This window comes from Gorilla gorilla, chromosome X (genome assembly GCF_029281585.2).
Source record: "Gorilla gorilla gorilla isolate KB3781 chromosome X, NHGRI_mGorGor1-v2.1_pri, whole genome shotgun sequence".
NCBI classification, from domain to species: domain Eukaryota; kingdom Metazoa; phylum Chordata; class Mammalia; order Primates; family Hominidae; genus Gorilla; species Gorilla gorilla.
In genome coordinates this window covers 59792019-59819484 of record NC_073247.2, presented here as the reverse complement: position 1 = coordinate 59819484, position 27466 = coordinate 59792019, and the positions used below count along the sequence as shown (strand labels likewise).

The 27466-nt window shown below is 43.8% G+C and overlaps 1 protein-coding gene across 1 annotated transcript; it reads right to left on the bottom strand.

The window, feature by feature from the left end:
* LOC129529807 (G antigen 2D-like) lies at positions 1-27466 on the bottom strand. The gene is made up of 5 exons (XM_055375806.2): positions 27337-27466; positions 26210-26298; positions 25625-25745; positions 22654-22779; positions 1-206 (listed from the first exon to the last, which is right to left on the bottom strand). The coding sequence occupies exons 2-5, from the start codon at positions 26288-26290 to the stop codon at positions 1-3; spliced, it is 534 nt and encodes a 177-aa protein (XP_055231781.1). The 5' UTR covers positions 26291-26298; positions 27337-27466.

Genomic DNA, 27466 nt, shown 5'->3' with positions numbered 1-27466 from the left:
CTATCTTTGGCCCCTTTGACAAATGTCAGTCTCGAGGCACCGAGACAGGATTCGAATCTCTCTTCTCATCCCAAAATTCCCAGGAACCGCAGCCCGGAACTCTGGCCAAGCAACCATTGCGCCTGCGCCGAACCAGCGGCCAATTGGAGCTTGGCGTGTGACCGAGTTGAGGTGCAGGAGTTTGCCCCTTTTGCACGCAGAAAAAGCTTAGGAGAAATGAAAGCTCGCATTGACCAGTCAGATCCGAGAACGAGCCTTGCAGCCCGCTCCCTTCTGCTTGGATCCAATCGCATGCCCCTGAACGCGCAAGCCAAGGTTTCAAAGTCAAAAAGCCAAAGAAGGCGGTGCCCAAGGAGCTGGGACTGGACCCAAGGAGAGGTGGAGGCCTGTCATGCTAGCCGGTGCCTGCCTGGGATAGGAAACGAGAGGGTGGGTGTGGGCTACGGACAGTCAAGGTAGCATCATTCCTGCCTTCTTCAGAGTCTTGGGCTGCAACCACTTGCATGGGGTGGAAGCGGCCCTTCGAGTCCCCCCAACACACACAATGGTTTGATCCAAGCCCCCTACCCAGTGGTGCCTCCCAGAGCTGACTGTTCTGTCTCTGCCTACCGCAGTGGTATCGCCTGGCAGGATGTTTCCATCCTTGATTTGCTGTCCCCTCCCCCCATAGGCCCCCTAGTGGTGCGATCAAGGAAGCTTCTGTGCAAATGCCTTGCAAACCGTTCCTTCTCCACCTCCCTACTCCCCAGTGGACCATTCCATCCCCACCTCCCGTCGTTTCATACTCATGACCCCAGAGGGATCGCCCGTCCCAGGTCCTGACCCTGAAGATCATGCAGAGAGCAAAGGCCAAGGCATTTATTCACCTGCCTCAAAGCCCCCACCCCAGGAGTGAGCTGAGGATGCGGGTAATTGGACAGCAATGTGGCAGCATATACCAAAATAAAAACTGGAAACATCCTTCACAAGAATTTCCGCTCCATCAAGGCAGGCACATATGGCCTTCTAATTCCCCGATGTATTCCCAGCACCTAGAACAGCACCCACCACAGAGTAAGCAGTCATTAGGTGTTTGTTGAATGAATGGCTCCTTTGACAAAACCATTCCACTTGTAAGAATGTGGCCTTAAAAGAAAAAACACTCACCGAAAAAACACTCACCGGGCATGGTGGCTCACTGTAATCCCAACACCTTGGGAGGCCGAGGCAGGAGGATCACCTGAGTCAGGAGTTTGAGACCAGCCTGACCAACATGGAGAAATACCGGTTCTACTAAAAATACAAAATTAGCCGGGCGTGGTGGTGCATGCCTGTAGTCCCAGCTACTGGGGAGGCTGAGGCAGGAGAATTGCTTGAACCTGGGAGGCAGAGGTTGCGGTGAGCCAAGATTGCCATTGCACTCCAGCCTGGGCAACAGGAATGAAACTTCATCTCAAAAACAACAAAAAAAAAAAAGAAAGAAAGAAAAAGAAAAAACACTCGCACGTGCGCACAGAGCAATGTGGACAACAATGTCCGCAGCAAACTACTGGCCTGGGGTGGGGGAGACTCTAAATGACCACTTATAGCCAATGACTTGCAGAGTAAAATTAACCATGGGGTTCATGTTATACCACAGAGACCCCCCTCACTAGACATGATGCAGAATGGATAGGACCTGAGGGGGGTGGAGCCAAGATGGCTGAATAGGAACAGCTCCAGTCTACAGCTCCCAGTGTGAGCGACGCAGAAGACGGGTGATTTCTGCATTTCCAACTGAGGTACCAGGTTCATCTCACTGGGGGGTGCCAGACAGTGGGTGCAGGACAGTGGGTGCAGCATACTGTGCATGAGCCGAAGCAGGGTGAGGCATCGCCGCATCAGGGAAGCGCAAGGGGTCAGGGAATTCCCTTTCCTAGTCAAAGAAAGGGGTGACAGACAGCACCTAGAAAATCGGGACACTCCCACCCTAATAATACTGTGCTTTTCCAATGGGCTTAACAAACGGCACACCAGGAGATTATATCCTGCACATGGCTCGGAGGGTGCTATGCCCACGGAGCCTCACTCATTGCTAGCACAGCAGTCTGAGATCAAACTGCAAGGCGGCAGTGAGGCTGGGGGAGGGGCGCCCGCCATTGCCAAGGCTTGAGTAGGTAAACAAAGTGGCCGGGAAGCTCGAACTGGGTGGAGCCCACCACAGCTCAAGGAGGCCTGCCTGCCTCTGTAGGCTCCACCTCTGGGGGCAGGGCACAGACAAACAAAAGGTAGCAGTAACCTCTGAAGACTTAAATGTCTCTGTCTGACAGCTTTGAAGAGAGTAGTGGTTCTCCCAGCATGCAGCTTGAGATGTGGGAACAGGCAGACTGCCTCCTCAAGTGGGTCCCTGACCCCGGAGTAGCCTAACTGGGAGGCACCCCCCAGTAGGGGCAGACTGACACCTCACACAGCCGGGTACTCCTCTGAGACAAAACTTCCAGAGGAACAATCAGGCAGCAGCATTTGCGGTTCACCAATATCCGCTGTCCTGCAGCCACCGCTGCTGATACCCAGGCAAACAGTGTCTGGAGTGGACCTCCAGCAAACTCAACAGACCTGCAGCTGAGGGTCCTGACTGTTAGAAGGAAAACTAACAAACAGAAAGGACATCCACACCAAAAACCCATCTGTACGTCACCATCATCAAAGACCAAAGGTAGATAAAACCACAGAGATGGGGAAAAAACAGCAGAAAAACCAGAAACTCTAAAAAGCAGAGTGCCTCTCCTCCTCCAAAGGAATGCAGCTCCTCACCAGCAATGGAACAAAGCTGGATGGAGAATGACTTTGACAAGTTGAGAGAAGAAGGCTCCAGAAGATCAAACTACTCCAAGCTAAAGGAGGAAGTTCAAACCAATGGCAAAGAAGTTAAAAACCTTGAAAAAAATTAGACGAATGGCTAACTAGAATAACCAATGCAGAGCACTCCTTAAAGGACCTGATGGAGCTGAAAACCACGGCACAAGAACTACGTGATGAATGCAGAAGCCTCAGTAGCCAATGCAATCAACTGGAAGAAAGGGTATCAGCGATGGAAGACGAAATGAATGAAATGAAGCGAGAAGAGAAGTTTAGAGAAAAAAGAATAAAAAGAAACGAACAAAGCCTCCAAGAAATATGGGACTATGTGAAAAGACCAAATCTATGTCTGATTGGTGTACCTGAAAGTGACGGGGAGAATGGAACCAAGTTGGAAAACACCCTGCAGGATATTACCCAGAAGAACTTCCCCAATCTAGCAAGGCAGACCAACATTCAAATTCAGGAAATACAGAGAACACCACAAAGATACTCCTCGAGAAGTGCAACTCCAAGACACATAATCGTCAGATTCACCAAAGTTGAAATGAAGGAAAAAATGTTAAGGGCAGCCAGAGAGAAAGGTCGGGTTACCCACAAAGGGAAGCCCATCAGACGAACAGCGGATCTCTCAGCAGAAACTCTACAAGCCAGAAGAGAGTGGGGGCCAATATTCAAACATTCTTAAAGAAAAGAATTTTCAACCCAGAATTTCATATCCAGCCAAACTAATCTTCATAAGTGAAGGAGAAATAAAATACTTTACAGACAAGCAAATGCTGAGAGATTTTGTCACCACCAGGCCTGCCCTAAAAGAGCTCCTGAAGGAAGCACTAAACATGGAAAGGAACAACCAGTACCAGCCACTGCAAAAACACGCCAAATTGTAAAGACCATCAAGGCTAGGAAGAAACCACATCAACTAATGAGCAAAATAACCAACTAACATCATAATGACAGGATCAAATTCACACATAACAATATTAACCTTAAATGTAAATGGGCTAAATGCTCCAATTAAAAGACACAGACTGGCAAATTGGATAAAGAGTCAAGACCCATCAGTGTGCTGTATTCAGGAAACCCATCTCACGTGCAGAGACACAAATAGGCTCAAAATAAAGGGATGGAGGAAGATCTACCAAGCAAATGGAAAACAAAAAAAGGCAGGGGTTGCAATCCTAGTCTCGGATAAAACAGACTTTAAACCCACAAAGATCAAAAGAGACAAAGAAGGCCATTACATAATGGTAAAGGGATCAATTCAACAAGAAGAGCTAACTATCCTAAATATATATGCACCCAATACAGGAGTACCCAGATTCATAAAGCAAGTCCCTAGTGACCTACAAAGAGACTTAGACCCCCACACAATAATATTGGGAGACTTTAACACCCCACTGTCAACACTAGACAGATCAATGAGACAGAAAGTTAACAAGGATATCCAGGAATTGAACTCAGCTCTGCACCAAGTGGACCTAATAGACATCTACAGAACTCTCCACCCCAAATCAACAGAATATACATTCTTTTCAGCACCACACCACACCTATTCCAAAATTGACCACATAGTTGGAAGTAAAGCACTCCTCAGCAAATGTAAAAGAACAGAAATTATAACAAACAGTCTCTCAGATCACAGTGCAATCAAACAAGAACTCAGGATTAAGAAACTCACTCAAAACCACTCAACTACATGGAAACTGAACAACCTGCTCCTGAATGACTACTGGGTACATAACGAAATGAAGACAGAAATAAAGATGTTCTTTGAAACCAACGAGAACAAAGACACAACATACCAGAATCTCCGGGACACATTCAAAGCAGTTTGTAGAGGGAAATTTATAGCACTAAATGCCCACAAGAGAAAGCAGAAAAGATCTAAAATTGATTCCCTAACATCACAATTAAAAGAACTAGAGAAGCAAGAGCAAACACATTCAAAAGCTAGCAGAAGGCAAGAAATAACTAAGATCAGAGCAGAAATGAAGGAAATAGAGACACAAAAAAATCCTTCAAAAAATCAATGAATCCAGGAGCTGGTTTTTTGAAAAGATCAACAAAATTGATAGACCGCTAGCAAGACTAACAAAGAAGAAAAGAGAGAAGAATCAAATAGACACAATAAAAAATGACAAAGGGGATATCACCACCGATTCCACAGAAATACAAACTACCATCAGAGAATACTACAAACACCTCTACACAAATAAACTAGAAAATCTAGAAGAAATGGATACATTCCTCGACACATACACCCTCCCAAGACTAAACCAGGAAGAAGTTGAGTCTCTGAATAGACCAATAACAGGCTCTGAAATTGAGGCAATAATTAAGAGCTTACCAACCAAAAAAAGTCCAGGACCAGATGGATTCACAGCCGATTTCTACCAGAGGTACAAGCAGGAGCTGGTACCATTCCTTCTGAAACTATTCCAATCAATAGAAAAAGAGGGAATCCTCCCTAACTCATTTTCTGAGGCCAGCATCACCCTGATACCAAAGCCTGGCAGAGACACAACAAAAAAAGAGAATTTTAGACCAATATCCCTGATGAACATTGATGCAAAAATCCTCAATAAAATACTGGCAAACCGAATCCAGCAGCACATCAAAAAGCTTATCCACCATGATCAAGTGGGCTTCATCCCTGGGATGCAAGGCTGGTTCAACATATGAAAATCAATAAACGTAATCCAGCACATAAACAGAACCAAAGACAAAAACCACATGATTATCTCAATAGATGCAGAAAAGGCCTTTGACAAAATTCAATAGCCCTTCATGCTAAAAACTCTCAAGAAATTAGGTATTGATAGGACGTATCTGAAAATAATAAGAGATATCTATGACAAACCCACAGCCAATATCATACTGAATGGACAAAAACTGGAAGCATTCCCTTTGAAAACTGGCATAAGACAGAGATGCCCTGTCTCACCACTCCTATTCAACATAGTGTTGGAAGTTCTGGCCAGGGCAATCAGGCAGGAGAAGGAAATAAAGGGCATTCGATTAGGAAAAGAGGAAGTCAAATTGTCCCTCTTTGCAGATGACATGATTGTATATCTAGAAAACCCCATCGTCTCAGCCCAAAATCTCCTTAAGCTGATAAACAACTTCAGCAAAGTCTCAGGATACAAAATCAATGTGCAAAAATCACAAATATTCTTATACACCAATAACAGACAAACAGAGAGCCAAATCATGAGTGAACTCCCATTCACAATTGCTTCAAAGAGAATAAAATACCTAGGAATCCAACTTACAAGGGATGTGAAGGACCTCTTCAAGGAGAACTACAAACCACTGCTCAATGAAATAAAAGAAGTTACAAACAAATGGAAGTACATTCCATGTTCATGGGTAGGAAGAATCAATATCGTGAAAATGGCCATACTGCCCAAGGTAATTTGTAGATTCAATGCCATCCCCATCAAGCTACCAATGACTTTCTTCACAGAAAAAAATACTTTAAAGTTCATATGGAACCAAAAAAGAGCCCGTATGGCCAAGTCAATCCTAAGACAAAAGAACAAAGCTGGAGGCATCACGCTACCTGACTTCAAACTATACTACAAGGCTACAGTAACCAAAACAGCATGGTACTGGTACCAAAACAAAGATATAGACCAATGGAACAGAACAGAGCCCTCAGAAATAATGCCACATATCTACAACTATCTGATCTTTGACAACCCTGACAAAAACAAGCAATGGGGAAATGATTCCCTATTTAATAAATGGTGCTGGGAAAACTGGCTAGCCATATGTAGAAAGCTGAAACTGGATCCCTTCCTTACACCTTATACAAAAATTAATTCAAGATGGATTAAAGACTTACATGTTAGACCTAAAACCATAAAAACCCTAGAAGAAAACTTAGGCAATACCATTCAGGACATAGGCATGGGCAAGGACTTCATGTCTAAAACACCAAAAGCAATGGCAACAAAAGCCAAAATTGACAAATGGGATCTAATTAAACTAAAGCGCTTCTGCACAGCAAAAGAAACCACCATCAGAGTGAACCGGCAACCTACAGAATGGGAGAAAATTTTTGCAATCTACTCATCTGACAAAGGGCTAATATCCAGAATCTACAATGAACTCAAACAAATTTACAAGGAAAAACAAACAACCCCATCAAAAAGTGGGTGAAGGATATGGACAGACACTTCTCAAAAGAAGACATTTATGCAGCCAAAAAACGCATGAAAAAAATGCTCATTATCACTGGCCATCAGAGAAATGCAAATAAAAACCACAATGAGATACCATCTCACACCAGTTAGAATGGCGATCATTAAAAAGTCAGGAAACAGGTGCTGGAGAGGATGTGGAGAAATAGGAACACTTTTACACTGTTGGTGGGACTGTAAACTAGTTCAACCATTGTGGAAGTCAGTGTGGCGATTCCTCAGGGATCTAGAACTAGAAATACTATTTGACCCAGCCATCCCATTACTGGGTATATACCCAAAGGATTATAAATCATGCTGCTATAAAGACGCATGCACATGTATGTTTATTGTGGCATTATTCACAATAGCAAAGACTTGGAACCAACCCAAATGTCCAACAATGATAGACTGGATCAAGAAAATGTGGCACATATACACCATGGAATACTATGCAGCCATAAAAAAGGATGAGTTCATGTCCTTTGTAGGGACATGGATGAAGCTGGAAACCATCATTCTCGCAAACTATCGCAAGGACAAAAAACCAAATACCACATGTTCTCACTCATAGGTGGGAATTGAACAATGAGAACACATGGACACAGGAAGGGGAACATCACACACTGGGGACTGTTGTGGGGTGGAGGGAGTGGGGAGGTATAGCATTAGGAGATATACCTAATGCTAAATGGCGAGTTACTGGTGCTAAATGGCAGCACACCAACATGGCACATGTATACCTATGTAACAAACCTGCACATTGTGCACATGTACCGTAAATCTTAAAGTATAATAATAATAAAATTAAAAAAAAAGAATGGATAGGACCTGTGTGTGCCTGCGGGGGACAGGGGGCAGGGGGAATGCCTTTTACAGGACAACACTGTAAGCAGGGAAAAGTGGATGGGGGTGTGTGTGTGTGTGTGTGTGTGTGTGTGTCCAATCCCAACAGCCTAGTGCCTCATCCCAACAGAAGGAGGGAAAGACAGAGCTTTGTTAACCTGAGGTCTGGCCCCACACCACTCCATAGGCTGTCTCAGATGGGTGGGCTTGGGGAGGGCTGACTCAGGAGCTTGGGAGATGGTAAGCCATCTCTTTTTGCTTCATTTGGTCAGTCTTCATTCACTCACTGACAAATACCATTGGCTGACCTTAACCTTTATGACTTGAATGAAGATAGAATGGGACTCATTCAGACTGACAATAAGAGGACAAGAATCCCCAGATCCTAACAGTGGGGAGGAGACAGACCTCCTCCAGGGAGCCCGGTGTAAAGTCCTGAAGCCCAACTGGACTTCAGGCAAGGAAAGGGGGCTCCATATCAGTTCGGAAAGCGCCAACCAGTTCAGTTGGGAGTCACAGGGAAATCTCGGAGCCTGGAGCTGCAATAACAAAAGTGGCATCCAGAATGGAGGAGGGGGACAGGGCTCCTGCTAAGGGATGGAGACTTAACACTATGACTACACGTTAAGAAAGACGTAATGAAATAAGCACAGCAAACCTTGGAGGGTAGCGCTTTTAGCATCCCCATTTTACATTATGTTCTCTTCCCATGTCCCTTCTTGATCTTCCGTGGGCTGCATTTCTTTTTTTTTTTTTTCAGACAGAGTCTCTCTCTGTTGCCCAGGCTGGTGTAGTGGCCTGATCTCAGCTCACTGCAACCTCTGACTCGTAGGTTCAAGTGATTCTCCTGCCTCTGCCTCCTGAGTAGCTGGGATTACAGGTGTGAGCCATCACGTCCCACTAATTTTTGTATTTTTAGTAGAGATGGGGGTTTCACCATGTTGGCCAGGCTGGTCTCGAACTCCTGACCTCAGATGATCTGCAAGGCTTGCCCTCCCAAAGTGCTGAGATTACAGGCATGAGCCACTGTGCCCGGCCTCATGGGCTGCACTTCTAATTCGAGGCTTTAAAGTGTTTTCATTAGCAACCACGTATTGAACATTTAATGTTATGTCAGGACCCATTCTAAGTTCTTCACAAATATTAACTCACCTAATAGTCCTCACAATAACCGAATGAAATAAATAATGTTGTTTCCTCCATTTTACAAATGAGGCACCTGAGAAACAGAGAGGTTAAGTAACCTGCCAGAGATCACACAGCTGGGAAATCATGGAACCAGGATTTGAACCTAGTCCATCTGGATCCAGAGTTCCATCCTCATAACTACCTACTGCTATGCCTTTTCCTTTTCTTTTTATTTTTGTTGTGCTTGTGTGTGTCAGCCTCCCTCACCAGACTGTGACACCTGAGGATTTGTGTGATGCTTGTGTGACTGCCGGGTTTCCAGCAGTCAGGATGCACCTGACGTTGTGTGGGCATCCTTGGACAGATGCTGAATCAGTGGATTAACTCCTCTTCCTTCCATCCCAGCCTGGGCATCCATCCTCAAAGTGGGCACCATGGGGTGTGATTGTGTATCTGCCCCCAGGAAGGTCCTTCTGGGCAGTTGGGAGAGGCTGAGGGGGCAGGCATGCCCTGAGGCATGACTTCAGCAGTGGTTCCTGAACTCCAGTCACTCACTTCCCACCTGAGGGGACTGCCCTGTCACAATCCCTTTCAGACTAGTAGAGCCATCTCAAAGTTTCCCTAAGGTCAAATCGCTTTTGTTCTTAAACGAAATGTTTTGGAAAGATTCTATCACTATACAAAATTAGAAACAATTGCCACAGAAGGTAACTGTAAAATTAAATAATGAAAAATGTCCTATTTTATCAATTCTAAAATGTACTTTAAAATATATTTTTATATTATACATAAATATATATATTTTAAGATAGGGTCTCACTCTATCATCCAGGCTGGAGTGCAGTGCCATGATTATAGCTCGCTGCATGTCAAACTCCTGAGCTCAAATGATCCTCCCACCTCATCCTCCCAAGTAGCAAAGGCTACAGGCATGCACCACCATGCATGGCTAATTTTTTACTTTTTTGTAGATATGGGGTCTCTCTATGTTGCCCAGGCTGGTCTGGAACTCCTGGGCTCAAGTGATCATCCTGCCTTGGCCTCCCAAAGTGCTGCGTTTACCAGTGTGAGCCAGTGCACTCAGTCTTAAAATATTTTAATGTATCTGAAATCAGGAATGCATCATACAGTCACTGAGTTGAGAAGGCAACAGGTCAGAGTTCAATTAGTAGCATTCTTTCTTTCTTAGGGTTACTTACAATAAGAGTGTGACACACAATCTATAGCATCTGAGATTTGATGAAATATGGTAAAAGTGTCATGAAGCTTTCAATCTTAAATTTATTTTTTAATTAATTAATTTTTTTTTTCCATGAGCCGTAACAAGAAAGTATCAATCTTAAATTTAAAGAACAACTTTGTTTTAGGTAATCACAGATCTGACTTGCAGTATCCTAAGCCCTTCTTATGTGCTATCTCATTTAATTCCCACTAGGACCCTTGGAAGAAAACCCTGTCACCTCTGTCACAGATGAGGACACTAAGGCACTGAAAAGGCAGGTCCCTGGCTCAGGCCCTCCAGCTAGGGTGGGGCAGAGCTGGGGCCAGATGCCAATGCCAGGATGACCGCAGTTGGGGCACTCCCTATGCTCACGCTGCTCCTGTCCCTCCCAGGGTCCCTTCTCTGTCCTCACAGACCCAGCTCTGCAGTGTCCTCCCATCTCCTGAGGTGACACTCACCCCAGCGCCTCCTTCAGGAATATCACCCCACCTCTTCCAGCCCTAGGCAAATTGCCCTGGACTCTCAGTCTGGATCTGGAGTTTCATCTGGATCTGGGAGACATTTCCAGTTCTGCCTTAACAGGGATGTTGTGACAGGCCCCAGTAGCCAGCAGGCATAGGGATTTGGGGAAAGATATAGTGAGGTGTCCCAGAAGTCCTGGTCCAGACACCTGCACCATTCACAGTCTGCTGCTCACCCATTCCCAAGATGCCCACAGGAAACTAACTCCCCCAGACTGCCTCCTGCTGACCTTCAACAACAGAGGCCACTTTAATGGGAGACAGGGCTGTGGGTGTTTCTACACTAGCTGCAGAGTTTTGTGTAGGGCAGGCCGCCATGTGTGTTGTGGGTCATGATTCCCACCCCACTCATAAGTAACCCTGAGCAATAGAGGTTAAACCATGAATATAAGACACCATGGTGTGTGTGTGTGTGTGTGTGTGTGTGTGTGTGTGTGTGTGTGTGTGTGTGTGTGTGTCAGAGAGAGAGAGAGAAGGAGGAAGGGGGAGAGAGACAGAGAGGGAGAAAGGTGGAGTCAAACAGCCTCTTTGCAGGTCCAGAAGTGATAGCTATTTGGCCACTAGCGAATTCCTAAAATCCATCCTACAGGTCTAGCTCCATAAATGATCCACTCTGAGGAGGCCTCCCTCCAACTCCTCAGGGGTAATGACTTGAGGTAGGGCTTAGGGGCACAGGCTGCAGAGAAAGTCTGAGCACTAACCCTGGCTCCTCTGCTGCCTGCCATCTGTGTGACACCAGGCAAATCATAGAGCCTCCCTGGACCTCAGATTTCTCGTTGTAGAATAGGAATGGTGGCACCTATGATCCCAGCAAAGCGATGGCACATGCCAAGCCTGGGGTAAATGGTAGCTGTTATTATCAACATTGTCATTATTATTATTCCTAGTGGCTGTCAACCACTGCTGTATTTTTCTCCTTGCTATTGACAGAGCTAGGCCCCATCCGTGTCCACCTCTGTGGTCCAATGTGGGGACAGTGACAGTCACTACAAACGCTTAGGGAGGGAAACGGGGTGTGGTATGAAGAATATGGCCCCCAAAGATGCCCATATCCTAATTTCCAGAATCTGTGAATATATTATCTTACACGGCAAAGGAACTTCGCAGATGTGATTAAGTTAAGCATCTTGACATGGGGAGATAATCTTGGATTATCTAGGTCATAACAAAAATCTAAACACATTTAAAAGAGCTGAAATAATGCACAGGATGTTTTCTAACTATAATGAAACTAAACTAGAAATCAATGACAAAAATATCTAGAAAATCTCCAAATATTTGGAAATTGAACATACTTATAAATAACCTATTTATAACCAAATAATAAGTCGCAAAGCAGTTTAGAAAATAGTTTGAATTAAATGACACCAAAAACACAACACATCAAAATCTGTGACACAAAGCAGTGCTTAGAGGAAAAATTATAGCATGAAATGCTTACATTAGAAATGAAAGCTTGGGTTTGGACAATAGGAAGAAAAAATAGAAACAAAAGCCTCACATCTAAGCTTCCACCTTACAAAATGAGAAAAAGACAAATAAACCTAAAGCAAGCTGATGGAAGAACATAATAAAGATAAGAGAAGAAATCAAGACAATTGAAAATGAATAACAATAGAAAAAATATCAATGAAACCAAAAGCTAGTTCCCTGGAAAGATTAATAAAATTGATCTAACAAGCCAGACTGACCAAAAATACAAACAAACAAAAAACAAAGAGAAGACATAAAACCAATATCAGGAGTGAAAGAGGGAGACAGAAGGGTAAATAGAAAGTCATGGTTTAATAAGTACAGTTTCAGCTTTGCAAGGTGAAAAAGTTCTTGAAAATGATAGATGATGTAAATGTGCTTAATGCTACTGAACTGTACACTTTAAAATGCCTAAAATGGGCTGAGCTTGGTGACTCACACCTGTAATCTCAGGGATTTGGGAGGCTGAGGCAGGAAGATAGCTTGAGGCCAGGAATTCAAGACCAGCCTGGAGAACATAGAAAGACCCCATCTCTAAAAAACAATTTTTAACTTATCTGGGCATGGCAGCTCATGCTTGTAGTCCCAGCTACTCAAGAGGCTGAGATGGGAGGATCACTTGAGCCTAGGAGTTTAAGGCTGCAGTGAGCTATGATTGTGCCACTACACTCTAGCCTGGGCAAAAGGGCAAGACACTCTCTCAAAAAAAAAAAAAAGGAAAAGAAAAAGCCATGATGGTAAATTTTATGTTATATGTATTTTATTACAATTTTAAAATAAATAAACTTTTAAAACTAATCAATGGCTGTTACCAGTATACCAAAGCAGACAGTTTTGGTGAAGGAGGAGGAGGTGCCACAACTTCTGCAAACACTCATCCTGCGAGTTCTGGAATTTCAGATGTCTGTAGCCCTCATTGACCTGAGACTCTTGGCCTGAGCAGCCTGGTGGAGCTGGTACCTCTCTTCGGAATTCATCGTGGATGTCTCAGTGTCATGACACCCAATAGACAAGTCTAGGGGTGGGGTAGGGTTGTGGTCCTCCTGAGGCCTTCATTCTCTGTGACATAGACCAGTTTGTGTATAATAACTATGTACCTTACCTGGGACAATAATCCCAGTAGCCTAGGTTAATATTTCCTCTGCCAGGTGCCCTGGCTGATGGGGGCTAGAACCTGTCTTCTGCATGGCTTCTGATGCAGCCACACAGTTCCTGACAGAGGTCTGTGATCCAAAGCCTGAACAATAAGAAGACAATTCCAGACACCTTTAATGGGTAGACTGGAATCTAAATAAACCAAACCTCATGGGTCTATCTTTTTCTGTAAGAAAAAAAAAAATCTTCCCACCTTTCATCATTGCCCACAATTTCCATCTTCCCTTCAAGTGCCTCCACACTCAAATTTCTGAATCAAAGACAATCATTGAGCAACAGGGAGAAAAACAGGCATCAGCCAGTTTCCCTGACTTTCAGTTTGCCCTAAACTGAGATTAGCTCAATGAAAGCACTCCCATGTTGATACAACTAAAAAATCCCTGTCTCCACAGGCCATCGTTTATCCTTTTCAAAAACAAAACAAAATAAAAACATTTAGGATGTTGTCAAGGCTGAGGAATGTCAGGACATGAAAGTCTATGGGCACCATACAACTCCAGGGCTATGTGAACCCTTCCACTGGGGAGGGAAAGAATGACCTTCCATTATTTTGTAGGAAGTTGCCATGATACTGGTATCAGAACTCAACAAGGAGAGTTTAATTGGGTAAGCTGTACGTCTATGTTTTAGGCATCCATTAAGTCAGAAAAAGTAGAATTATTTTTGCTTTTTATTTTATTTTATTTATATTATTTAATATAATATATTATATTATATATAATTATATATATATTATATATATATAGAGAGAGAGAGAGTGAGTCAGACTCTCGCTCTGTCACCCAGGCTGGAGCGCAGTGGGACCATCTCAACTCACTGCAGCCTCCACCTCCTGGGTTCAAACGATTCTCTTGCCTCAACCTCCCAAATAGCTGGGATTACAGGTGCCCACCACCACACCTGGCTAATTTTTTTTTGTATTTTTAGTAGAGACAGGGTTTCACCATGTTGACCAGGCTGGTCTCTAACTCCTGACCTCAAGTGATCTGCCCACCTCAGCCCCGCAAAGTGCTGGGATTACAGGCATGAGCCACCGTGCCCGGTCTTGCTTTTTACAAAGGTGAAACAAAAGTAGATTTCTAAAAATTTCCTGGAAATCAGGTAGTTAATAAAAAGCATTCAATGGGAAGACTTGAAAAAGCCAGGTTAGCAAACCTTCCAGAAAGTTGAATAAATAGGCAAAAGGAGTGAAACAATATAAAAATAAAGTCTTAATAAAAATGGTCTAGAATTAGATTAAGAAAATTTCCTGTAATCCCAGCACTTTGGAAGGCCGAGGCCAGCAGATCACATGAGGTTAGGAGTTCAAGACCAGCCTGGCCAACATGGTGAAACCCCATCTCTACTAAAAAATTACAAAAATTAGCCAGGCATGGTGGTGCACACCCATAATCCCAGGTACTCGGGAGGCTGAGGCAGGAGAATTGCTTGAACCCGGAGGCAGTGGTTGCAGTGAGCCAAGATGGTGCCACTGCACTCCAGCCTGGACGACAGAACAAGACTCTGTCAGAAAAAAAAAAAAGAAGAAGAAGAAGAATAGAAAAGAAAATTCCCTGGCAAAGAAAATTCCCTGGCTGGGTGCGGTGGCTCACACCTGTAATCCCAACACTTTGGGAGGCTGAGGCTGGCAGATCGCTTGAGCTCAGGAGTCTGAGACCAGCCTGGCCAACACGGCAAAACCCTGTGTCTGCTAAAAATACAAAAATTAGCGGGGGCATGGTGACACATGCCTGTGGTCCCAGCTACTTGGGAGCCTGAGGCAGGGAGAATCACTTGAGCCCAGAAGGCAGAGGTTGCAGTGAGCTGAGATCATGCCGCTGCACTCCAACCTGGGCAATAGAGCAAGACTCAAGGAAAGAAAGAAAGAAAAAGAAAAGAAAAGAGAAAGAAGAGAGAGAAAGAGAGAGAAAAAGAGAGAGAGAGAGAAAAAAATAAAATATGTTCAACGTGTTGAAATGCAAATTAAAACTGCAAGGAGGTACGACTACACACCTATTAGAATGGCTAAAATGTAAAAAACTGGTAGTATCAAGTGTTCATGGAGTTGTAGAGCAAATGCAGCCCTCATACACTGCTGGCAAGAGTGCAAAACGTCTCAGCCTCTGAAAAACATGTTGGCACTTTAGCAATAAAGCTGTAAAATAAAAAGGGACTCTGGGGGCAAGCTGAGCAAGGAACTGTATTTATGGCGAATGTGAATTAAAACAGAAGACGATATTAAGAGCACAAAAAATGCTTATAATGAAAAGTACATGGGTGTTCCAAGAGTCCTAGGTTGAAAACTGGCTGCACCAGGGACTACTGACTTGACCATGAATGAGATACTTATCTTCTCTGATCTCGTTACCTCATCTATAACATGAGAATAATTGAGCAGTGAGATTTTTATTTTTTTACTGAAAAGGGGGATAATGAACAGAGATTAAAAGTTATTTACTGGCCTGGCACAGTGGCTCATGCCTGTAATCCCAGCACTTTGGGAGGCTGAGGCGGGCGGATCACCTGAGGTCAGGACTTCAAGACCAGCCTGGTCAACATGGCAAAACCCCATCTCTACTAAAAATACAAAAATTAGCCAGGCGTGGTGGCAGGCGCCTGTAATTCCAGCTACTCGGAAGGCTGAGGCAGGAGAATCACTTGAACCCGGGAGACGGGGGTTGCAATGAGCCGAGATCATGCCTCTGCACTCCAGCCTGGGTGACAAGAAGTGAGACTCTTGTCAAAAAATAAATAAAATAAAATAAAATAAAAGTTATTTACTGGCCGGGCGCGGTGGCTCACGTCTGTAATCCTAGCACTTTGGGAGGCCAAGGCAGGTTGATCGCTTGAGGTCAAAAGTTGTAGACCAGCCTGGCCAGCATGGTGAAACCCCATCTATTAAAAATACAAAAACTAGCCGGGCAAGGTGATGGGCGCCTGTAATCCCAGCTACTCGGAAGGCTGAGGCAGAAGAAACGTTTGAACCTGGGAGATGGAGGCTTCAATGAGCCAAGATCGTGCCATTGCACTCCAGCCTGGGTGACAGTAAAAATAAATTTATTTATTTATTAATAAGTAAAAATAAATAATATTTATTACTAAATAATAAATAAATAAATAAAAAGTTATTTACAGTGAAGCAGTACCTAGAACACACATCATCCCCTGGGAGTAGACTCTGAGCTCTGTGATAACTCTTATCCTGCATGAATCATTCCTCGATCCTCAGTCTTTCTAGCCCAGAGCACAGAGCCTGATTCCCAGCAGCTGATTCTCAGACAAGTTTTTGTTGTTGGTTTTTGCATTGTTTCATTGTTGCTGCTGTTGTTATTGTTGGGAGAGAGAGAGATGATGACATGCTCCTTGCTTACTTAATTAAGTGTAGCCATTATTAAACTAGTAATTTGCTTACTGGAAATAATACATTGCAGATGAGACATCACAGGAAATCTCTCTTTGCAAACTTCTGTTCTCTTAGAGGAGGTTGTGCAGGAAAGGATTAACTCAGCAGGACTGCCTGATAAGAGTGTTTTTTATGCCTGAGTCTTTGGGCCACACTGTTAACAGTGGGATCCAATAAGTTTGTTTAACAATGTGATTTATGGTGAATGTTTTTGCTCAGGAAGGCTAGAGTCTGAGTAGCTGAGGTCAGTTACACAAGTTTTGCATGCCTACATGACTCCCAATAAAAACCCTGAACACCAAGGTCAGGTGAGCTTCCCTGGTTGATAATACTTCACGTGTTGTCACACATCATTACTGGGACAGTATATAAATGTGTCTCTGTATCACTCTACTGGGAAAAAACACCTAAAATCTTGCCCCTGGTCTCTCCTGGATTTCACCCCATGCACCTTTTACCTTTGCTGATTCTAATCTGTATCCTTTCACTTTAATAGATTATAACTGTGAGTATAACAGCTTCTGAATCCTGTGCGTCTGGAAGATCATCAAGCTGAAGGTTGTCTTGGGGATCTGTCACAGAGGGCTTGTGCCCTTCACCACGCACTTTGCCCAGAAGCATCTAGTACCAATGTATTACCTTTTATACTTTTGTATTTATAGTGAATATATAATATTTTATAAATATTAAACACTTTTACATTTATAATGAATCTGGGACACTGCTACTTTCTTAGATCATTTCTCAGTTAGGGGCTACATTGGCTAATTTGCTGATGTCTTCTCATATATAAAGGAGCTGATAAAGAAACAGCCCTCAATAAATACTTTTTGAATAAGCACAATACTGCCATTCTGGTTATTTTAGTTGTCAAGTGTGAGGCACAGATGTCACTCAGCCTTCAAAAAATAAAGAGGCCAGGCGTGGTGGCTCACGCCTGTAATCCGAGTACTTTGAGAGGCCAAGGTGGGCAGAACACTTGAGGTCAGGAGTTCGAGACCAGCCTGGCCAACATTGTGAAACCTCATCTCTACTAAAAATACAAAAATTAGTCAGGTGTGGTGGCGTGCACCTGTAATCCCAGCTACCTGGGAGGCTGAGGTGGGAAAATCACTTGAGCCTGGGAGGCAAAGTTTGCAGTGAGCCAATATTGTGCCACTGCACTCCAGCCTGGGCAACAGAGCGAGACTCTGTCTCAAAAAAAAAAAAAAACAACAGGGTCTCGCTCTGTTGCCCAGGCTGGTCTTGAACTCCTGGGCTCAAGCAATCCTCCTGCTCAGCCTCCCAAATTGCTAGGATTACAGGTGTGAGCCTCCATGCCCTGCCGTCATTCAGCCTTATATCAACAGAATCAAGTAGATGAACCCAGTGATCAGTGGATATGAGAAGTCCAGTATATCTCTTTCACTCTCACAAGGCTTTTCTCCTTGTTTTTCTCTTGCTTCTTAGCTACCCCATTCACTGTTGGGGTGTGTATGTGTGCACCCCAACTGCTCTTCTGTTTATGTGTCTGTCTGCCCCACCAGAACATATCCCTCGTGGGAAACACCATATGTATTGGCATCTCATTCTTCATAGCAATCATTTAGTGTAAATATTTTAATTCGTACTTTAGAAATGGGGAAACAGGCCCAAAGAATGTAAGAACCTTTCCCACCATTTCACCATTGCAAAGTCAGTGTGTCAGAGCCAGGATGGAAACCCATGGCTATTTCATGCCATTGCCTATTAAGGAGACAGCGTAAGTAGGACCCAAGTAAGTTTGCCTAAGCAAATTTTCCTGGTTGCTTTCCCTTTTCTTCTATATAGGTTCTAATCTTTTCTGCCACCTCCACAACCAAGGGACCCCTCATGTATTTGGGGTAAATTGAGATACCCTGCATTTAGCCTCACTCTTTACTTGAATCATAGATTTTCAGTCCTCTTGGATCAGGAAATATTTTTAAGCATCTGCAAGAGGGAGAAATCATTGTTGTTTATAATCCCTTGTCATTCCCTAAGCAGGGTGGATTCTGAATAGGATTTTTTTTTTGGCAGAACAGTTTTCTTGGGGTGGGGGGTGCTGTGAAGATGCAAACAAGACCTCAGAGGTGTAACCTGTCTTTGTGTATAGTAATAGCAGTAGAGGTCTGGAATCGGGCAGCAAGGGGGGGCTTCTGAGTGAGATCTCTTGACTATCAAGCCAACAGAGGATTTTGTGGAAGAAAAAAAGAGATTTGTGGCTGCTCCCTCCCCACCTGTGAGTAACTTCGAAGGACAGATGTGTTTGTAGGAGATGTTGTGGCACTTTGCCATGCGATTTGTGACACACATTCTTAACTTTCTCCCCACAAACTGTTGCAAATGGCTTTAGTGTTATATTTTCTGTAACATAATAAGCACGTTATCATGAAAAAACGTTTTTAAATGTTTGTTTTTGTATTAATGATTTCATCCAGCCAAATCCACGGCTGGAGCAGGAAGCAGAAGTAGGAGAGTTCCCACAAGGTAGTGCCCCAGACCGACTAGAGATTGGGCCTGTCAAGATTTCCAAGGAGCACTAAACACCAGGGTGATCAGTCCAAAGCATTTATTGGGAGAACTCAGAGTAGGCTAAAGCATCTTCGCAACAGGCAACAAGGATGTCATGCCTAGGTATATCCGCACTGAGGGGGTCAGGTTATGGAGTTTTATAGGAGAGTTTAAGGGATTTGGTTCAAGGCCAGAGCTAGTTTCTTTCCATATTTTGAGCAACAACTTAAACACCTTTATGTTCAAGGCTCCAGCTTGGGTTCAAGCATGCTGGGTAAACATGCAGCTGGCTGGGTCACAGCACAGTCAAAGCACTTTGTTTTTCACTCAGAACAAGAGAAAAAGCAGGGGAAATGCGGGGTAGGAGGCCCTAGAGACACCATGCAAGGTCTGTGTGCCACATTTTGGTAGATGCTTCCTTTAAGGGAAGAACAAAGCCTTTTGAGTCAAACACTTTTGTATATGTAAATTTTTTAAGAAAACATCAGATTACAACTAAAATCATCATATACACCATCAGTTCGTGTACATTTAACACTTTCAAAAGCTTTACTTTGAGAAAAGTGCAAGGGCTTTGAGCTTAGAAATTGAAATCCCCCCAAATCTGCTTCTTACTGGAGTCAGTCATCAATTTCATGAAAATTCTGCCTTATCTTGTGAGGATCTAAAGAGGTCATACATGTACACAACCTAGCACAAAGAAGTAATTCATAGATAGTACACATCCAGTAGATAGGAATTTTATAATAATTCCTCTTATTTTAAAAATAAATGGAGCCATTGTCATAATTATACACAGATCTAGGGTCAGTCAGCCCATTCTCAGCCACATAGCACAGATCAAAATCTAGGGAAATTAATAACCAGTGACGTTTAACTTTCTGTGCACAGAGAGTTAATATCAGCAGAGAAACAGGAACAGATAGCTTTCAAATTGAAGAGGCATCTTCAGAGAACGTGACCCTCACAAAGTTTGAGGGGATAGGTACCTGGAGCTGCCCGTTTGGTCACTGCTGTTTAAGTAGGGTCCAAATCTGAGAGAAGCATTCTAGAAAAGCTCATTATGGGAAAGCCTAGCCCTGCATTACTCACAGCCTTGAGGAGACTTGAGTTCCAGTGAATGGAAAAAGAGGTTTTACATACCAACCCGTTTTATGAAGCTAGAGGAACCTTGATAACAACGTCCAACAAATGAGGATATGAAATAAAAGTACAGGTAATGTCACTCATGAGGATATACAAAAAAATCCTTAAATAAATTATTAGGACATAGATTACCCATGACCACATTGTTGGTTTAAATGTACAAACTTTCCAGGCACCGTGACTCATTCCTGTAATCCCAGCACTTTGGGAGGCTGAGGCTAGTGGATGGCTTGAGATTAGGAGTATAAAATCAGCCTGGGCCACATGAAAAAATACCATCTCTAAAACAGAAAAATTAGCTTGGCATGGTGGCATGTACCTATAGTCCTAGCTACTGAGGAGGGTGAGGTGGGAGGATCGCCTGAGCCCAGGAGGTTGAGGTTGCAGTAAGCTGTGATCACACTACTGCAGTCAGCATGGATGACAGAGTGAGACCTGTCTCAATTGTTAAAATTTAAAAAGTACAGATTTATCAACGTAATTGACTACATAAACAGATTACTGGGGGAAAAAACCCTGTGGTAATCACAATAGATGATTTCAGTTTTCAACATACAGAATCAAACATGAAGCAAAATGTTTTTCATGCAACAGGACAAAAGTAAACATGAAGCAGAGTGCCCGCTCACTTTCTCAGTAGCAAAGAAATCTCAATTCACATGTTTTAAGATGACTCAGGTCAGTGTTTGATGAAATTCAACATATATTCAAAATGAACACTCTCAAAACACAAAAACAGAATGGATTGACTTACTCTGAAAAAGTCCATCTACAAAAAAAGTAAACTAAATATTGTCATGAAATGTTGAAATTTTTCCATTTCTCATCAGGCATAACACAAAAATTTCCACTATCACAACTGTATCCGGTGGATCTGCTCAATGCTGGTATACACCAGCATGGCACGTGTATACATATGTAACTAACCTGCACAATGTGCACATGTACCCTAAAACTTAAAGTATAATAATAAATAAATAAATAAAAGAAAAAAAAAGAAGCAATTGTTCATTAAAAGCCAGAGAAACCCTGCCTGGGCAACACAGTGAGACCTCATCTCTACAAAAATGAAAACAAAAAAATGTAGTCAGGCACGGTGGCTTGTGCATGTAGTTCCAGCCACTCAGGAGGCTGAGGTGGGAGGACGGCTTTAGCCTGGGAGCCAGAGGTTGCAGTGAGCTGAAATTGCATCACTGCACTCCAGCCTGGGTGACACACTGAGACTCTGTCGCAAACAAACAAACAAACCAAGAAGAGGGAGAATTCACAATTTCACAAGATCTTACACTACGTATTCAGCTCTCCACACGGAAAACCTAGGATGAAGCAGAGTGCCCGCTCACTTTCTTACTGACAATGAAATCTCAATTCAGAGATTTTCAGATGACTCGGGCCAGGGTTTCATGATTTGTGATTAACAAACCATGCGAAGCAGATGATCTCTGTGTCCCACGCATTCTATGCAACAGGATCAGAGTATGAAAGAACCGGAATGGAAAATGGTTTTAAAATCTCTGACTTAAACTCACTATTTTCGTAAGAACCAAAGATAGGTTTAGAAGTGAAAGGACTCACTCAGAATCTCGCCAAGGCTGTAAGAGCTGGTATTAGAACCCGCATGAGTGCTTCAGCATTTTTCACACCAAGTGATGGGTGTTACAAACGTGTTATGTATTGATTAAAAGCAGACCTTTACAAAAGCATCTGAAAATTGTGAGCTACTGGTTTAAGGATTTATACTCAAAAGTTTTAATTCAACATAGCTTTGACTCAGTTTGTTTCCCTATCTGACAGTCTATCAGTCGGGTGCTGGGGCCTGAACTACGTTTCAAATAACCTTTATATAAGAACTCTGTTACTAAAGAGGCAGTACTGTTACCTCTCTGTTATTAAAAATATAATGCTGGGTCGGGCACGGTGGCTCTCGCCTGTAATCCCGGCAATTTCCATGGTCGAGGCAGGTGGATCACCTGAGGTCAGGAGTTCGGGAACAACCTGTGCAACATAACGAAACCCTGTCTCTACTAAAAATACAAAAATTAGCTGGGCGCGGCGGAGCATGCCTGTAAGCCCGGCTCCGCCAGAGGCTCAGGCAGGAGAATCACTTGAACCCTGGAGACAGAATTTCCAGTGAGCCGAGATGGCACCACTGCACTCCAGCCTGGTCTTCAGAGCGAGACTCCGTCTCAAAAACATAGTAAGAATTACAATATGATACCGTGGAAACAGACACCCTACAGTGTGCATGCCTAATGGATTGCCTACCTTCTTCAGGCGTTTTCACCTCCTCTGGATTTGGCGGGTCCATCTCCTGCCCATCAGGACCATCTTCACACTCACCCCCAGTCTGTGGGTGACCCTGTTCCTGACTATCAGCTTCAGGCTTCGGCCCTTAAAAATAAAAAATACGTATCAATTTAAGCAGTAAAACATAAAGTATGAATAAGAAAATAATATTCATGCTCTCGGTATTATTATATAAAAGCTTTAGCTAACGTAATAATAAATGTGTTGATAAGAATCCCAGGAACATTATTTCAGGAGTCTGTTAGCAGAAAACAGGAAAACAAGGTGTTCCAAATAATACCCTCTTCCTTTCCGAAGACTGCCCTCAGACAACTTTGCTGCCTCCTTTGCACTTCTCTGTTATTCTACTTCTGATTGTCCTTCTCGTATTAAATGACTCAAGGCTCAAATCCCGTCTCTCACAGCACTTACACTCCTAGCGCTTAGACTCTTACATGGCATGAGTAGCCACCAATAAACGCTGAGTGAGAAAACTCTTTTAAAAATACATGAAAAAGCCCAAACTGCAGAATATTCTGCAAACCAACTGGTCTATCCTCTCCAAAAATGTCCGTATCGTGAATGACAAGAAAAATTAAGGAAACATTACAGGTTAAAGGAAACTAAAAACACCTGAAAAGCACATGCAAGGTGTGATTCTGAACTGGACTCTGGATCAGAAAAAGAAATCCTATCAATAAAATTAGCTGGGCCGGGCGTGGGGTCTCACGCCTGCAATCCAAACATTTTGGGATGCCAAGGTGGGCAGAGCAGGTGAGGCCAGAAGTTCAAGACCGCAGTGGCCGGCGCCTGTAGTCCCAGCTACACGGGAGGCTGAGGCATGAGAATCCCTAGAACCTGGGAGGTGTAGATTGCAGTGAGCCGAGGTCGCACTACTGCACTCCAACCTGGCCCACAGAGAGAGACTCCGTCTCAACAAAGAAAAGAAAAAGGAAAAAAGAAATTTTCTGGGGAACTGGCAAAATTTGAGTATGCACTCTGTATTAAATGACTCCGTTTTCTCATTGTTAAATTTCCTGATTTTGATCTTTGTGCAGTGATGATCCAAGAAATGACTTTCTCTTTGTTCTGACGATATACACACCCTCAAGTACATAGGATAAAGGACCATAATACCTGAAACTTTATCGAAACAATTCAGCATTAATAACAGTAAACACATGTCCGTATGTGTGTGTGTGTGTGTGTGTGTGTGTGTGTGTGTGTGTGTGAGTGTGTGGGCAGCACGGTAAGAGAGGGAGGGAAGAGATGTGAAACCTATGAAGCGAAAGCTATTAACAATTGGTGAATCCAGATGAACAGTATATGAGTTCATTGTACTATTCTTGCAAATTTTCTATAAATGTTATGTCTTGGAGATACATACAGTAAAAATTTAAAAGAATATATGATAACTGCACTGAACTTCAGGAAGAAAGGAACTTTTAATTGTGGTAAAAAATACACATATCCTAAAATTTACCATCTTAACTATTTTTAAGTGGTACAGTTCACTGAGGAGTTACGTTTGCAACATTACCAGCCACTAGGCACAAAAACTTTGCATCTGTGTTTTCCTATACCTTGAAACCTTTCTTTATTTAATGAATTTATTTATGTATTTATTTATTCATTCATTTATTTATTAGCGATGAGGTCTCACTGTGTTTCCCAGGCTGGGCTTGAACTCCAGGGCTCAAGCAATCCTCTCACCTCAGCCTCCCAAGTAGCTGGGACTATGAGTGCATGGCATTCAGCCCAGCTTTACACCTTTCTCCTAAATGACAATCTAAGGATAAACCACAGGACATGTAGAATGCTTATATTCAGCCGTAGAGTACCAACAGCAGTGTGCGTCAGCTGAGAAATCTGAAGTCTACCACGTGGATAGGATTTCAGTTACAATTACAATGTCAGTTTCTGAAGGATTGATTAGCTGGATGGATTTGAGGACTATGGAAAATCTTACAGTCACGACACCCATTACCTACTGGGGTAAAGAGAAACTTCACTTTGTTCAAATAAAGTTATATTTAGGTCCGAAGGTCCTAAAGGTAATATTCCATAAATGAACCCCGTGAAGAACAAAACACCAAATACAACATTGTTTGTGAATCACAGAAAATATACTGTCCCGCACTGAGAATAAGGGAGTGGGCGGACAGCAATTAATGGGCATTGTTGTCAGTCAGATTCTAGGAACTTTTAACAGTGCATCCCTGGAATAATCCATGACCTCCGTTACATAGATGCTTCCTTTCAAAACATTTTATCTCGGAGAAATTATTTCCATCTCACGTTAATCTCAGGATAATTCCGTTTTTGCTTTTCTAACCATAAAAGGATTTAATCACCTCCTAAAAGCCGCCGAGAAAAATCACTAAACCAGCTACCTGTATGGCAGTATCCTCATTTATCCAGCTTTTATCAAACGTACCATATAAAAATATCAATCAAAGGAAACGGGGGCCAACATTCAGCGACTCGGTTTTTGGAGCTGCTCCTGCTCCTCTGAACTGGGTCTATTCTTGGGTCAGTACTAAGCTACCTTACAGTAAAGCCTTTTGAGTTTTAAGCATTTTCAGCAAAATCACTTCCTTCTTTACAGCAACATACATGATAGGAAGACACAAACCTTGGAACACAGTACAAATGTTGTATTCACCAGTCAAGGGTTCTTGGATAACACACAATCCTGGCACCTCCATTCTCTCATTCATAAAGTCGAGAACTTTTATCATAGTGAGGGATTTGCCTAAGCTAAGCTGCAAACTACATAGCCTCCTCGCTTTTCCAGTCAATTTCAGGCATTCTTTCCGTTGTTTTCTTTCCTCCTGTGCCTCCTATGTGACAATGCCTAACACACACACACACACACACACGTGCAAACACACACACGAACACACACACACGCACACACCAGCAGACGTTCTTCTTCCCTTTCCCTCACCTTGACCTGCAGATGCTCCCTCATCCTCTCCCTCCTGAGCAGCTGCAGGATCCTGACGTTGAGTTGCTGGTTCCCCTTCTTCAGGTGTTGGTGGTTCCACTTCATCACTGAACTGCTCGGGCTGGGGAATATGTGTGGGTGTGCAAATAAAAAATAAGTTTCGTTATTGATACAAAATTTTACATATATACACAGAATACATAGCTATTTCTGGTCATAACTAAGCCTAAAGACATTTCTCCAACTCTATGCTCTATGCCCAATAAGGTTACTCCACCCACAGGGAGGTTACTGTGAGAAAAGTGACGCACGAGGACTTTGGAGGCTGTTATACTCTGTGTTGGAATACATGTGTACAATCTGTCATTAACAAACAAAGCCTGAGAAAGAAGTCATGGGCAAAAGCTGGAGAACACGAGAGGAAAAAAAAAATCCTCCAGAATCAACGTTTCCTTCATGAGATGCCATCATCATCTTTTATGAGCAGGAAAGACTTTATCAGCATTTCCACACTAATGCAACAACGCTATCACAAAAATTAATTTCTACTAATAGAAAACATCGAATTAACGTTTAAGCACTCACCCGCATAGGCCCAATCATTTCAGGAGGCTGTACATAGCGTCTTGGTCTAGGCCGATAGGTCGATCTTCCTCGCCAACTCATATTTCACACTGAAAACAGACAACCGTGATTGGGAACGTGCGCTCCAGAGGGCTGCTATATTCGATCACTTCCATGGATAAATGTTAACTTGCCGTTTTACTTTTGAAAATACTCTCAAAATGAGTCCCAGAGTTAAGCATACGTGTGTACGCTGTCTGAGTGCCTACAAAGCCACTTATGCTGGCCAGGCTGGCAGAGCAATCATCTTAAGGCGTGTGGCAAAAGGCAGAGGACATTTTTTTCTAAATTTCTTTTGGACACGCGGTCTCGCTGTGTTGCTCAGGCTGGAGTGCAGCGGCGTGATCACAGCTCACTGCAGCCTCGACCTCCCGCTCAGGGGATCCTCCCACCTCAGTGTCCCGAGTAACTGGGACTACGCAGGCGAGCGCCACTGCGCCCCGCAGACAGAGGTCATTTCTGATGAGGTTTAGTTTCACAAGTGCACTCCCCACGAAAACCCTAGTGAATCACAATTCTCGTGATTGCTGCTTTGGGCACACTCCCACTTCCTAGAGCCATTCACCCCCCCACAGCAAGTTTGGTTGGACCGCACTGCCTCGCCCACTCCTTCCCACTGTTTTCGGACCTTCCATGGCGGAGGTGAGACCTTGCAGTGCTTCTCACTCGGGCGCTCCGCACTCCACACCGCTGGGGGGGCGCTCACCAGGCCGCAGCCTTCCCAGGTGCCAGGCCCCTTCTTCACCGCCCGCCTCGCCCCCGCCGGGGGCCCCATTCAGGGAATCTGCCCTGTGTCGTCGGGGGTTCCCGGCACCTCGGGACTTCCATCCCCCCAACAGCACTCACCCCATCTTCACCTGAGCCCCTGACCGCCTCCCCTCCACGGCCCACCTTCCTCCCCGTCCAGGCCCCTTCACGACCACGAAGCCGCTGGTGGCCTCGCAGCCTGTGAAGGGAAGGAGGACGACCTCGTGGCCCTTCTCCCTCAGAGGCCACAGACCAGGAAGCGGGACCCGCCTGACCCACCCGAGGCCCTCTCCACCCTCACTCACACTTCAGTCCCCGGGATGACTGGCCTGCAGACCTACCAGATGAATCTCAGTAGAGGAAAAAGAGTCCGGACGGCAGGAACCAGACAGCACTGCCTCACAGCTCCCTGGCGTTCTTCACGCGGGCGAAGGGGCCGGGCAGAAGACGCCCAGTGAACATGCGCACTGA